A 15,491-nucleotide genomic window follows, 5' to 3' on the forward strand; every position below is an offset into this window, starting at 1 on the left:
CTAATCCAAACATCATGTTTTGGCGAATGCAATTAGGAGATCAACCAAAGATTTGACAGAGTTGGGCACGGTGTCTGGGACCAAAAAACCCGAGAAAACTCGGGAATGGGCCTGTTGCACCGATTTTTTTTTATTGCTTAAATCGAAAGAGCTAAGGCTCCTGATGTCACAGGAATTTTCCTGGAGTTTTTTGATCACCGGAAACCCCCAAAAAATCAACTTAAAAACGCCTCAGAATTTGGATTTTCAAAACGGTCGTTTCGGGTCCGCCATACTTGTGACGTGAAATGATATGACAGACCTGGTTTCTTCATCACTTACAATGTATTTTCCCGTAAGGAAATGGCAGCCGCTTTTCAAATGCAAATATCGAGTCAATCGATAATTTTTTGATCAAAATGGAAAGCAGGAATGGATTCCTCGTACGTTTAAATGGTTAAAACCTTCATTAGATAAATAAGAACCGACGGGATAAACCCTATTTTGAAGGAAGACTGTAGTCAATGGGCGATTGTTTACATCTGCTTAGTGATAACAGACATGGACATTAGCTCAATATTTGGCCATTTTCATGAGTTTTTACTTTTTCGTCACTATTTGAAGGTAAGTTTATTTTGTAAATCAATTGTTTAGTGCCTTAGGATCATGTTAAAAGCTGTAAAGGTATACTTTGTTACTTATTAATTCAGATCACACTCCGGCAGTCCAGCGCTCAAACCATGGATGTTCTCTTAATGCGTGTAAATCATTCTTAACTCTTCAACAAACATCTCAATATCATTCAGAACGTTCCCACGTTTTATTAACTTATGTTATTTTAAAATCCTGTGTGTTTTAAATGTAACACTATACAGAAAAATTTATCGATAAAGTCTGGTAACCGAAGAAGGATCCTACGTCTACTTTCCTTGCCTCCAGCTTAAACATACCGGTCTCCTCATCTCATCAGTATTGTCAAAGGTAAGTTTTTTTAATCATCAATGATTGATACTATCATTTTGGTGTCTTCAGTGAAGCATTAAAGGGTGAAATAGTAAGCAGTAACAACTGACTCGCTACATCCAGGTTTGAGCGTTGGACTGCCGGAGTGTGATCTGAATTAATAAGTAACAAAGTATACCTTTACAGCTTTTAACATGATCCTAAGGCACTAAACAATTGATTTACAAAATAAACTTACCTTCAAATAGTGACGAAAAAGTAAAAACTCATGAAAATGGCCAAATATTGAGCTAATGTCCATGTCTGTTATCACTAAGCAGATGTAAACAATCGCCCATTGACTACAGTCTTCCTTCAAAATAGGGTTTATCCCGTCGGTTCTTATTTATCTAATGAAGGTTTTAACCATTTAAACGTACGAGGAATCCATTCCTGCTTTCCATTTTGATCAAAAAATTATCGATTGACTCGATATTTGCATTTGAAAAGCGGCTGCCATTTCCTTACGGGAAAATACATTGTAAGTGATGAAGAAACCAGGTCTGTCATATCATTTCACGTCACAAGCACAGAATACATATGGCTCCACCAATCACAAGTGTGGCGGTTGAAAAACAACCGTTTTGAATGGGTCGGTTCCAAAAACAGCTTTTTTTGAGTTTGAGAGGTCATTTCAAGGTTTTTTAGTAGCGCCATCGTTCTTTTCGTAAAATTTGCCATAAGAATCAGCCATCAATTTGCAAATCCCCGCACCTTGCAACAGGCCCATTATTAGGGAATGAAAATTTTTAGGGGATAATCAGGGAAACCTGTTCCAGAAACCGGGAATCTTAATTTCTTTTACCGCTTGAATGACATATTTGAATCTTCAACAAATTGGAATGTTAGAAAGGCTTTCATCGACCACATGATATGAACATCTAAAACGCTTTCAGAAGTCTAAACGTGGGCCAAAGAATCGGCCGAAAGATGAAAAAAAAATCAATATTTACATAATTCTGAAAATCCGGAGAATTATATAGTTTTTCCCAAAAAACCGCGGGAAATTGGGAGAAAATTTCGGGTCCTCATCAGAGAATGAGTTCCTGAAAGTTAAGAAAAAATCAGAGGATTTGCATAGTCATGAATTTAGACATCAAGGTCCAGCCGACATCCAAACATCGTGTTTTTTTGTAAATACAGTTACAAGGTCTACAAAAGATTTGATAGATTTAGACAAACTGGCCCTTATGTAGATAGCAGGTAGCTTTAAGTTTTCAAGGCGGCGAAAAAAACTCCTGAGAAGTGAAGTAAAACAAGGTTCTTGAATGCGTAAAATCAACTGTGATATGATTGCAGGGCCTTGCGAACCAATCTCGACGGAGCCGTATTTTCACTCGGAGCTGATCCGACCCGGGCACAACGAAAACGACACTTTTTCACACGGATCCATCTACCACGTGATTTGCGCCACTGGCTACGGACTCAACGTCAAAAATAACAACACCTTCCGCTGTGCTCACGGCAAATGGCGACCCAAGAAACCAGAGTGCTCCCTCCGTAAGTCCACCAAACTCAGAACATTCATTTTAACTTCATCGTTCCCCGGACGTGGGAATGTAACTCCATTCCAAGGTTGCAAAATCGCCTCAAACAATTTAATTGTTTACAAGACTGTACAGTCCCCGTGGTATACTCTACGGGTAATTTCATGTAGAAGACTGATCAAAATCAGAAACACCACTACTTTAAATGAAATAAACGAAGAGGTCGAGAACACCGATTTGCTGAAAATAATAGGATTTTACCACGGCATTTTAAGATAAGTTCCCTTATTTTAATCAGCGTGAGGACATTTTTATGCTGAAATTACTTGTAATATAGTGTCGAATCTAACTGAAAATGTTTAAATTTACCCCCCAAGCCCCCCGGAACAACCCCCAAGAAATGTGTTGCAAGTTGCGTTTATAGCGATTTATTTCGAAAATCCGAAATTTTGACCGAAAAGTGGCAGTGGTTCGGATCATCGTAGACGGCTGAAATTTTTTGTGGGCTCTTTTATGCACCAACCACATACTTTCCAGGGGTAGCGAATGTCATGCGTGAAAAAAAGTATTTTTCGCTACACCCTACTGTACATGTGCATATTTAGTATACTATTTGTCTGATTTTTGCATGAGATCAGGAGAAAAATCGATCGGTGAAATTTTCAGTTAGAAATGCTCAAGATTCTCCTCGTAGAAATTCAATTTGCGAGGGAAAATTTGGCAACACTGATATGTAGTTACGTTCTTTCGTGGAGGGAACGACGACTTGTGTGAGCTAATTTTGTTTTATTATGTAGTTTGTCCGACGTAAGACTTTCGATAGGTTGGTTTTTTGCAATTTAGACAAGGATTGTAAAACGAATTGCTCGACAATTTAGTCATCCTCAACATTAGTTCATCACTAGGCATATCATGTCAAAAGTGCGAAACCACGTATCTCCATTGCGGTTTTTCAAAATGCCCGTTCTTACTTTACTTTTACGGAGGGCATTAAATCAACTTTATAGCGTGAGATCTGAACAGAATATTCTACTAACACAGAAGAAAAATCATAGAAGTTCTCAAGAGATTCCGTTGACTAGTTTTCCCAAGAAAACGTCAAATTAAACGGGAAGCCTGCGACATTGCAGATACGAGTTTTCGCACTTTCACCATCCTTATCTGCCATCCTTATCTGATCCATCCTTATCTTGATTTCCGAAAGCAACTTTCACACCTTCAGGACGATGACGCATGATCTCTGAAATGTGCTGTTCTTGAGAACATGCAAAATAAAGTTTTGGTTTTATATACAAACAAGATAAAGTGCAAGGTAAATGCAAAATAATGCCCTTCGCACGTTTTGCAAAATTACGGCCCAATTTAAAACGTAAAAATGTTGAAAGTTTTCGGTTATCATCAATGTACAGGGCCACTAAGATGGGCTAACGAAGAGCGCCTTCAACACACTGTGTAATTTCAATGCGAAATTGTGATACCACTATTCGTGCGTCACGACAGTCATTTAGCATAGGCGGTCAATTGAAGGCGAGTCTTTGGTTACCAATGAACGGTACTTACGAGTCTAAGCAATCTTTTATGCCAAAATTTCGCGCAGAACACGATTCACGCTACGAAAATTACTGAAATCAAGTCCTCACTAAAATATTAAAGTTTTCAGTTTTCATTTGTCTCAGGAATTTTGGATTTCCTGCTTAAAAGAAAACCATGGTCTACTTGAATTTAATCGCGATTAATGCGCGATTAGACTTTTACAGACTTTTGTTTTCCATGGGCGGAAGGTTTGGATTAACGAGTCAAAAAACGGCAACATCTTCAGAATTATATCAGAAATTTTTGTTGCGCGAATCGTCTTCTACGTGAAATTTTGGTTAAGAAACATGCAACAGAATGCTTCAATTCGTGCATTATCTCCTGGTCCAATGGAAACCAAAGATTCGCCTTCAATTAGCCGGCTATGTAAAATGACTGTCGTGACGCACGATAGTGGTATCACAATATCGCATTGAGATTACACAGTATGTTGAAGGCGCTCCTCTTTATTCGAACGTAAAGGCCCTGCTCCTGCTGTGTGGTGATGTTGACCGATAACTTTCACAATCGAGGACTTTTTCGGTGAAAGAGCGTATAAGGATTCCAATACCGCTTTAAAAACTTTTTAAAGCGTTTGCGGCAGATGAAATTTCATTCACCGTAAACATACTTCCTTACAATAATGAGAAAAATCTCGGAGCAGATTCAGGGAAAAATTCGTGGAGGAACTGTTGGATAAGTTACAAATAACCAGAGAACTACGTTGCTAATCTCATACTAGTATTGTAAGTCTTACCTATATCCCCTTTAACCGAAAAATGCCTGAATTTTTACATTGTAATTTTGAAAAATGTACAAATAAGAACATTTTTTTTACATTTGAGGAAAAGGACTCATTTTGTCTGTGGGTCTCATTTCCAAAAAGAGAGTTGCGGTCTTGTGAACGGCGACTTTTAACATTTTGCGAGAGAATGTGTTGAGTAAAGCAAAAGGACTTGAAAACCTTGATCTGAACCGAGAGTTTGCACCCTCTTTCTTGAAATGAGATTTACAGACGAAATAAATATAATTTCCCTCGTAAACTAATGTTATTCGTGCATTTTTCAAACTTACGGCTAAAAATTAGAGGACGATCCGCACAACAAAAATTTCTGAGATTGATTTTCTGAAGTAGTAATTATAACGTTTTTTGATGCTCCTTCTACTCGTGGAAAAACAAAATTCTGTAAAAGTCAAATCGCGCACTAATCGCGAGATGATTGTAGAATCAATAAAACAAGACCATTTACATTTGTCGTTCTTGTTCAGTATACCTAAATATATGAGGGAAACACCTCCAATTATGCGATTTTCCCGACTCGGTTACGCCCGAAATATAAAAAAAAAAGTGGAAATAACTAAATATATATTGTAAGGAGCGTTCTCTTCACTAAGGCCATTTCTGAAAACCAGACGCAATTTCACATCAGATAACGCCGAATCAAACTTGTTGTCCTCATTTTCTTTCATGCATTCAGTTAATTTCGGGTAGATCGAGTGATGATATTAGTTACCTTGCATTACTTATCCTGCAATAGTGTAATGTGACGAAAAACGAAGGGAGCATAAATTCAAATTCGCGTTACTAAGATTACAATTCCAATTATTTGAGCTGGAGTTTTCCTGCCTGTTTCCGGTTTTGGCGTCTTTCCATTGATATCTTATTTCCGTTTCCGGTTTAATAGAGCGGGAAACTCACTTCACGGAAATGTCCTGGCTGACGAAAAGGATATCCGGAATTATTAGAGATTCCCGCGCTTTTCGGCTAAACTCGGAATAAACGGAATGAACCGTTCTGGACCAATCAAAATTTGAACCAGTTAATAAACAAACGCACACCGCAAAGGCGCATAACTTTATCAGAAATTAGATTTTCTGTATATTTCTTACGATACGAAGCATATTGTGTGAATTATGTGCAATTATTCCTGCTTAGTAACCGCCTCGAAGTTCTGTATGACAATTTTCAACATGTCTGTGTTTGCCGCATCAACCCTGCTTTTCTTCACTCATCCGTAAGATAAATCATCATCATTACTTCGTCTTCCTTCAATCACCAGAATTTGACTCTGTAGCAACCTTTTTGTGATGAGAGTAATTATTAAACTTGTTTTCCGAATGACAGGCGTGTTGCCATGAGTAAAGGCTTTCAGTGAGTTTTCATGAGAGATCACTCTTCACTCTTCAAAGCAAATGCATCCTGCTACCATCCTTCATAAGTACATCAACTGATGAGAATAGAAGGTTCATTACTTAGTGTCCAAGAAAATTTAGAAGATGATGACAGACGAAGGAATCTACCTCTATTTCAAACCCTCATGGGTTTTCTAAGGGTCATGACATGTCGACGGTGTAAGTCGGCAATCACGTAACTCGTTTGCGGTGTCTGAAAATCTCCGCCTCCATGTTACTTTTTTAAAAGAGAACAAATTGACATCATTCCTTGAAGTTGATGCAGAATTTTCTTCGCACAGAGAAGAAAAATCACGGAAGTTTTAAAGAATTGCCGTCGAGTAGTTTTCCATTGAAAAACTAGCGTATGACAGGAAGTCTGCGACGTCGCAAACCGAGTTATGTGATTGCCGACTTACACCGTCCATGTGTCATGTCTGGTTTGTGACATTAAGCAGTGTCGTTGCCTGGACAGAGCTCATGTTCTCTGGCTAATTGGTTGATGCACACTTCTGCATCATGATTGCTAATGGTAGCTGCCTCTTTAGTTAGTGTCACACAATCAAATTGAGCCATCAAATGGACAAAGTTACACACTGTTTCTTCAAATACCAGCAGCCTGCAAGCATTTGATTGGATGAGATGCTCTGATTAGCCAACTTAGCTTATAATCATTCCATCTGATACCTATGAGCCGCTGGTGTTTGAAGGAAAAGTTTCTGACTGTCCATTTGATGGCTCGATTAGATTGTATGCCACTGACTTTTACCACCTTATGTATTTTATCAATGGAATGCTATTTGTAACTGCATCTTGGTCAACAGTTGGTACTATTCAGTTTTAAAATCTGGTAAGATGATACAGCTCCAGCTATCATGGAACAAAACTTTTATCAGAGGGAAGTTGCACAGGTCGATAATGTCCACGCCTTTTTCAACTGTCCAAGAAAACGAGGAAAAAAACTTAAGGCAAAACACATTAGCTACCTATTGAGTTGCTGTTTCAGAGTTGAAAAAGTCCATGAGTTAAAGAGACTTGCCAATTGTCAGCAAGGCAAGAGTCTTGCGTTACTTACTAACTCGAGTGTTTTGTTTTGTATTCGGTAGCATATTTTCTGAAGAGAATACACCTCTGCATTTTTTCCTTGTTTTCTTCTGGTTGAAAAAGGCTAAGATCACCTGTCAAAACGTTTCAAGTTTTTGTGTTTGTTTTATATGATTCTGTTCACTAACTGTCATGTCATGTTTCTGTTATATTTCTGTTCTGTCAGTGATTCTGTTTAATGTTTCAATTTTTTCCTGTTGCAGTACCTTGCCCGGTGCCCTCCGTCGCCCATGGCGAGTTCTTATTATCAAATAATGCAACCAACTGGACGTCTATTACCTTGAATGATAGTGAAGATGTTCCTAGCGATGTGGAAGTTGAATTTTCTTGTCATCAAGGTTTCAACCTTCAAGGTGCGTCAAAACTCATGTGCGAACGAGGGACGTGGAATCCGGCAGATCTTCCCGAGTGCACACCTGGTGAGTCCTGAGTCATCCTCTACAGGTAAAATGGGTCACGGGCAAAGTTTGTAACATGTTTCTTTTATTCAAATTTCCTGCGTCTCTTGGCAGATTTAATGTTGAACAATTAAGTTTCCTCAGAGAGAGGCATGAGAAAATATTATCTGAATTTATATTTTTTCTTAACATCCAGTTCGTTTCAGCCTTTTATTCTTGATAGTATGAAGTGAGCATCAAAATACTTGGTTGATGTTCAAATAGCTTCTAAAAAAGAATCCTGTCCCTGACAAGGTATATAGGCAAATTTTAAGTTAAGTCTTGTTTAACTAATTTGCACTAACTGATTTGTTGAGATATTAAATTTTTCTTCCTAATTTCTACGCTGTAGTCCTCTCTCTCTCTTCCTTAAGCAATGACCAATTCAGGCTTGCGCCCATCGTTAGATTTTTAAAACAAAAAATTAAAATAAAAACATGATCAAGATTTTTTTATCAAGGTACAAACGGCCCTTTTTTAAGGCAAAAGAAAAGACCACAATGTGAAAATTGGTAAGAAAAGTTAATCCCTCAACAATTTGGCTTAGCATCAATGACTATGGAAACAATACAAACCTAGGTGCCAAATACTGATCCTCTCACCTACAGCACCTCACCTTGAGGTCAAAGTGTATAAAAATGTAGAATTTTCTTATAGAACCTTTTACCAATAAATAAATAAAACCTACAGAGCATGGTTAAGAAGGCAACTCTTACACCACGAGAGAAATTCATTCAACTACATCCAATTTTAGAGAAACTGACGACGTTTCTAAATTTTTTAAAGTAAAATTTTTCTCTCTTGTTTTTTTTATAGCACCTTGTGAGTTGCCACCGATTACTCACGGACAGTACTTGTCAGGCTACAGAGCAGGTCTCACAATCGGAAATGGATCTTCTGTAATATTTACCTGTGACAATGAATACATAAAAAGCACAACTGGCACGATCGAATGTGTGCTGGGCGAGTTGCGACCGTGGGCTCCAGGTTGCAAAAGAGGTAAGCATCTCATCAATCATCCTGATTACTGTGGTGGATAGTGAGGAATGAAAACTGGGTGTCTACTGTACGGAAAAAGTACAGATACACCACAAAAGCACAGATTTCGGAAGATCGTCGTGGAAGTACGGAAAAGGTATGCATTTTCGGTTAAAAGGTATGGAAATTCTAGATTTTTGTGACAAACTCTTGACAAACTTGTGACAAAGAGCCTTGGCCGTATACGATATCATAACATAATCCATTTATTAAGATCCCAGTTTGATTCTTCATGTTTTTCGGTTTATTCCTTCATCACTCCATCATTCCACTTCTCCAATCCAAATTTAGTTAAAAAGTGCGTGTGAGGTAAGGAAGAAGCAAGGATTTTTGAGAAGCGCCATAAAAGGAATTTTTGGGAAAGTAACGAAAAAGCAGAGAAAAGGTACTGAAAAAGTAAGGAATTCGAATAAAGACAGGGCACTAGTAGACACCCTGGTATAATGCTACTCAACTTTTACCCGTTTTTCCAGGCAGGAAATTCAACAGTAAGAAATCTCGCCATTCTTCGAATTTCATTTCATATCTCCTAAACAGATACCTTTCGCTACGAAAAATTTTTCTTGAAGAATTGATGTACAAAATGCTTACTGAAACAGAGACCTACTGCAAACTTCAGCCTATGCGACATGTTGTAGTTGACTTCAAGCCGAACTCTTTGCCAGAGGAAAAATCTATTATGAAGAACTAGTTGCAAGTAGTTGAAGTCATTTTTTTGCCAACGCTGTTGGTAAAACAGATATGTTTTAGAAAAAAAAGAGGCACAAGAAAGAAAAGAGAATCAGGAAGTTGAAAAATCTAAACTTACAAAATAAAGTAAAAGCTGACATATTTTAGGACCTTGCAGTCCCTTCTTAAAGGCTGAAGTTCTAACTCCGAAATTCTGGGTTAGAAACTCAGTCTTGAAGAAGAGACCTCAAGCTTCTGAAACGCGGCAGTGTTTTCAAAGTGTATTTCTATTTTCCTCAGTCTTTTTCCACTCAATTTAATTTTGCTTAGTATTCTCAGTTTATAAACTTATGTTTATGAAAAGAAAAATAAATTTAAGAAAAAATGAAAATAGCACTAAGTTCTCACGATCATACTGAAAATGAGTTCAGTTCACAAGTTTGTTACTTCAGTACCCTTGCTTATGTGTTCATTTATTTTTGCAGATCCAGGACTTTTCATACCTGGCGGAGATATTCTGAGAGGTGGAGAACTCGGAACTGTTGATCTCATCGCTGGTCTGAAAGGTTCATGTGGTCCTCCTGCCCGAGTCCATAATTCCATCGTCTTCCGGAATGGTGTTCAGGTTACTGAAAAAGAACGAAGGTAAAGACAATACTCACTTGATTTTTCCATCAGATATAAAATATCAGATCAGATATTTCCATCAGATCCTAAATTATCGTAAATACAAGTGTCATCCAAGAATTTATTTTTTATTTTATTTTTTTCCCTCTCAAAACCAAATACAATCCTAACTTCCATTTCAGCAAGAGCAAATAAGTACAGGATGCTGGCAGAGTGTGAAATATAAGAATATTGGACAGTTTGAATTTCTGTGTTGTTTTCCTGTTCCATTCAAACATGGTAGGTAATAACATTGTGAACAGTCTAAATTGCTCTTAAAAATTAGGTTTGTTGACCAAAACATTTCCTGAATGGATGAGTAGTGATTGAAGAAGTTAGGCAAGCGTATCAGTTCTATAAAATTTTCAACATTTGCAAAGTTTTTTTCTATTACCCTTTGAAATTGAAACCTGTAAATGGCAACAAAAGAAAATAGAACTTATGCAGGACATGGCGTAATGACATGTCTCAAGACTGAGTTGGCTCTCTCTGGAAAACCTTGACGCTTTTTTGCCATTTACAGCTTTTAATCTCAAAATATTCTCTGCTAATCAGGTTTTGATGAGATAAGCAAGGATATAATTGTGCAAAGATAATGCTTAATATTGGAGTGAAATATTTTTTATAGACTTACTGTGTTTTAATTAAAACTGTATGAAGACCGCGAATGAATTCTCAAAGTAAACTCGTAATTCCTCAGAAACTTTTAGTAAAATCAGTAAAGTGTCAGCAATTCTTGAAGGACCTATTTTTATTTTAGTACCTATTCCTTAGATTCGTAGGAATCTTGAGAAGGAATCATGTAAAGAACAAACAAGTGCGAGAGATAATAAACGCTGAGGAGACTCAGAATTTTTTTTTTTTTTTTAAGATTTAGAATCAGATTGATGAAAACTATCGAGGTACCTTCTCTCTGTATCTTGCATTATAATATTTGATGGTTTTTTTTTTCAGTTTTCCTGACGGCACAGAAATTACTTTCAATTGTATCGGAAACATAATGGGAGAAAAATTATCCTGGAGGATAATCTGTGAAGATGGTAACTGGCTTGGACGATCACATTCATGTGGTATGGTCTCTCTTTCCTGAAAATAATTCCACAGCCGAGGATTACAGAATTGCATATTTGGCTAATATTTTGGAGATAGTGATTTTAATGATCAGTATTACCCGTGATCATGCACTATAATACACTAACATCGGCAAGGAAATACACTATCGTCCTAGAGGTGTCGTCAGCTAAGTTGACAGTTGTTTACTTTCGGTTTGCAACAGCCAACGACGAATTTGGGCCAAGCGGCGTTTGCTACTATCCACATTGAAAACATTAGTCTCATGATCGTATTGTTAAAGAACTACTTATCAGTTATAATTTGGGACTTTTTTGTGGTCGTGATTTCTGTGTGGCTAAAAATTAAAAGGTTATAGGGTTGAAAGTTTTAAAAAATTTATCTAAGCTTGTGTTCTTGCTTCTGAAATCTGATTTTCATGATAGTGCAATTCTGCAAACCTAAAGTAACAACGTTCGTCGATAGTCAGGGTTATCGGAAAATGCTGCAAACCGAAAGAAAACAACCGTCAACTTAGCTGCGGCACCTCTAAAAGTCAGCAGTTCAAATGAAATAAGTTTTCCTTTAAATAAATGAGAAAAATTTAGTTTATAAAAGCTCATATCCACAACTATACTGACGTACGTTAGTATCTTAAAGCCAAATAAACATATTTGGTAAAATTGATTTTCTTCCTTTCTTATCATTCCGGTATTGGAAAAAAATGTTTAATTGTGTAAACTGAATTCAGTGTTCCTCAATGACAGAACTTTTTTCCAAAGTGGAATCTCAGCTTTTAGGATCAAACACACCATTTTATGTCCTATCTTTGATCAGTTCAGTTTAATCAACGAGTTTGATCCCATGACTGAATGTTCAGTTTGACAAGGGAAAGTTCGTTTTGACCAACCAAATAGTTTGATCGATATGAAACAAGAAACATTAGGCTCGTAAGATCAGGCATTTCTTTATAAGTGGAGATAGAGTTTCTAAAAGAGCTTCATCAAGACAGTTGATTGTGGTTACTCTAGAAAAGGGGGAAAATAATGGACTAACTGTATGCGTCTCTTGTGGGTTGCTATTAGTTATTCTATTACTTACGTCCTATGTCCATTGCAGCCTACTGCCTTTACCAATAGGATCACTCCGTGTTTCCTATGTCCTCCTAGTCTATTATTTTGTCTATTTGTTTAAATAATCAGCCTGCAGATGGTTTCTACAACCCTCAGGTGACTGATCTCTAATGAATCTGCCAGGGCCTCAGTCAGCTAGCTTCAAAAATTCTTATAACTGATGTCACCAAGTCTAGGAATGAGAAATAAATTTGTACAATGAATAGATATGACATCAAAATTTCATTTTTTTTCCTCTCAATATTTACTCTCATCATTTGTGGAGCTGCTCATAATAAAGTACAATAAATTTCTATTTTACAGACATTGAAACTCCATCTGACCATGGATCATCAAAGGATAACTCAACATGTACATTTAGAAACACTGAGCCCAACGTTGCCACATTTTTTGAAAATCAACTGATTGCTGAAGATGTCATGGAATTCCCTGCGGGCACCACTTTGGTAAATGATGAGAACTTCCTTTTCCTCTGCATGAGCATCAGACTCTCAAAATAACAGTTTTTTCAAGGAGATAAACTGACATGACATTGCTCCAGGAGAAGGGCACAGTCGAACGTTGATTATCTGGCGATATGTGGCAGGAATTTACGCAGGATAATTGAGAATTATCGGAATACTTTAGTAGTAGTGGGGAAAAAAACTGCAGAAACGGACCCCAGGACTGAAAAAAATATCTTGAAAGCAGACCGTAATGACCCTGGGATGTCAGGTGGATGACTGAGCTCCGTATCATCAAATTTAGATTGTGATTTGAAACATGGCCTATAAAGTAACTTTAGAAAATGATTTTTTGATGTGTAGAAAATGGAAGTATCCAAAAATGGGCTGACAAGTCACTGAAAAGTCATCGGAAAACTCATAAAAGTAAGGAAATTTTGACTAACCGTTGAAAGTCAGGGAATTTTGCTGTAGAATCTTGAAATTTTCTTCCACAGGAAACAATTGATTACTTTCTACCACTTCACACATGTCATGTTCAAAAATTAGGCTCTCGGCCTTTAAGTTCTTGAATTCTAATTTTTCTAATTTTAAGGTACTGTTCTCCAACTTTTTTTTTTTTTGAAAAGAATTTTTTGAGAAATTATACCAAAAAAATGTTGTTGAGTCTTGGAAAAGTCAGATAATTTTATATTTTAAAAATTAAAATGATTTTATTTGATACGTACAGCCTTATATGAGACTCAGACGTAGGTCCAGATTTATTATGGATTTATCAGTCTAGTAAACTGAAAATTTCATCATAGAAAAGTCTTAGAATTTTAAGAAGACAATTAAAAAATCTTGAAACTTGAAATCTGGGAAACATCAGCGCTGTCCATACACTTAAACAGGTCTCATTGTCGGTCTGGCTCAGATTTGAATGCTCTGAATCACATGCTCCTAACTGTGAATAGAGGAGTGATTTTCATTGCGCAATGGTAATTTTAGTTAACTGATCGAGTAATACTTGAAAAAAAAGCTTTTCATAATTCTGTCATTTGCAGTGAAATTAATGCATAAAATTTTTCATTTTCAGTTCTATGCATACAAATTGTCGATGTGAAAAGTCTGAAAAATTTATTTTTTTGGCTAGGAGAAACCTGGAAAAATCAGGAAGTTCCTTCTGTCTGAGTCTAAAGGCACTTTGCTGAGTGTGCACTAATCTTGTACTACTTTCAAGAATTTTCTCAGTGCAATAAATTATTTTTTTCTGCAATTTTCAAATATTTTCAAAAAGGCAAATCACACTCTCCAAGCAGTCTAGAGTTTTTCACAAGAACCGGTGATGAACAGGAATGATGATGCAATTTCTTCTACACAATGGTTTCAAGTCTCTCTTAATAATTTGAAATTATTTCAGGTTTTCAGATGCACAGACATCGGAAAATATGCTTTAATTGGTTCCAACTTCAGGAAATGTGTCGGTGGTGAATGGGAAGGCCAAAAGCCATCCTGTTTTGGCTTGAATCAAGAAAACGATTATGCATGTAAGATTTTAAGTTTTTTTTTCTACATTATTTTAGTTTTTCAGTTCAAAAACAACCCAATTTACTAAGAGTAATCAAGGATTTTTCCAAGAAATTACGTTGACTAGTTGTCAAAAGAAAAAATAAAATATGACAGGAAGCCCTCAAAGTTGCTAATGGATATATACGCGGTCTCGCCTTTTAGCCATTCATATGCTCTTAAAATGACATATGTTTATGAATTTTTACAAATTCATCCATTCCTCTCGTTTTCTCTCGCACCTTTTTTTATTATATTTAATATTTCTTTCAGTGGAAAAACCTCCTACGATTTTATTCCGGCATCAACAGGGTCCGATCGCTCAAAGTAACGATGGGAAGCTCATTGTTTATCCTGGCACAATCTTGCACATGGAGTGTCTATGGATTCGACGGTTTGGCACTCCAAAATGGAATGTCAGTCATAGTTACAGGTAAATCTGTCATAAAAAGTTACTCACGAGCATTCTGGCATTTGTTTTCCATTTATCGCAAAAAGTGGAAATGGAAATTATGCGCTAAATGGAAAACAAATAGCAGAATGCTCATGAGTAAATTTTTATGTATATTCTATTGACGACTTCAACTTTCATTCAAATGTGATATTTTAAGCCCTTGCTCTTGACCTTTCTATGAAGCATCAAAGGTCTGTTAAAACTTTTTATCAGAACAAAGAAAAACAAAAACAATATTCGAGCAGTTAAAGTGCTTTAAAGAAAGAGAAAAAAATTGATATTACCAAATGAGTCTGGTCTATATCAATCAGTGTCTTGTGTAATTTGCATAACCAAGCTGTAGGTCTGTTTCACCTTTACAGTGTGACAAGCTCCTGAGAAGTCCTTGAAAATCTGAAGAAGTCAGGGAATTTTTCCCAATACTGGAAACAGGGTTGCTCGGTCAGGGAATACCAGGAAATGTCAGGGAATTTTAAAAAGTCAGGGAAAAATTGTTGAGTCACCTTTATTTACTTTTGAGAATGAGTTTGACGTTTCTAACAACGAATTTTGCCTGAAAACTATTCCTAAGCATGTCTTTTTCATCAGGCATATCTTCAACTATCAGAAAACTTCCCCATAATGCGTCAAAGAATTGTTGAAAAGTCCCCGTGAAAAGTCAGGGAAATTCCCTGCAGAATCCTGGAACTCTTTCTTCCTGCTGAAAAATTTAATTATTTTATACCGCTTTTACGTGC

At 36.7% G+C, this 15,491-nt stretch overlaps 1 protein-coding gene across 5 annotated transcripts in view; it reads left to right on the top strand.

Annotated features, from left to right (window-relative positions):
* Positions 1 to 15,491, top strand: part of Hasp (Hig-anchoring scaffold protein) — a 236,319-nt gene that overhangs the window by 206,112 nt on the left and 14,716 nt on the right. For all 5 annotated transcript variants that reach the window (XM_019041350.2, XM_019041349.2, XM_072304051.1 and 2 more), the window contains 8 exons: positions 2,281 to 2,481; positions 7,520 to 7,735; positions 8,570 to 8,752; positions 9,946 to 10,105; positions 11,081 to 11,196; positions 12,613 to 12,755; positions 14,155 to 14,281; positions 14,574 to 14,733. In XM_019041350.2, coding sequence (XP_018896895.2) covers positions 2,281 to 2,481; positions 7,520 to 7,735; positions 8,570 to 8,752; positions 9,946 to 10,105; positions 11,081 to 11,196; positions 12,613 to 12,755; positions 14,155 to 14,281; positions 14,574 to 14,733 — 1,306 coding nt within the window. The remainder of the gene's footprint in view (positions 1 to 2,280; positions 2,482 to 7,519; positions 7,736 to 8,569; positions 8,753 to 9,945; positions 10,106 to 11,080; positions 11,197 to 12,612; positions 12,756 to 14,154; positions 14,282 to 14,573; positions 14,734 to 15,491) is intronic.

This window comes from Bemisia tabaci, chromosome 9, assembly GCF_918797505.1.
Source record: "Bemisia tabaci chromosome 9, PGI_BMITA_v3".
In the NCBI taxonomy this organism is placed as follows: Eukaryota; Metazoa; Arthropoda; class Insecta; order Hemiptera; family Aleyrodidae; genus Bemisia; species Bemisia tabaci.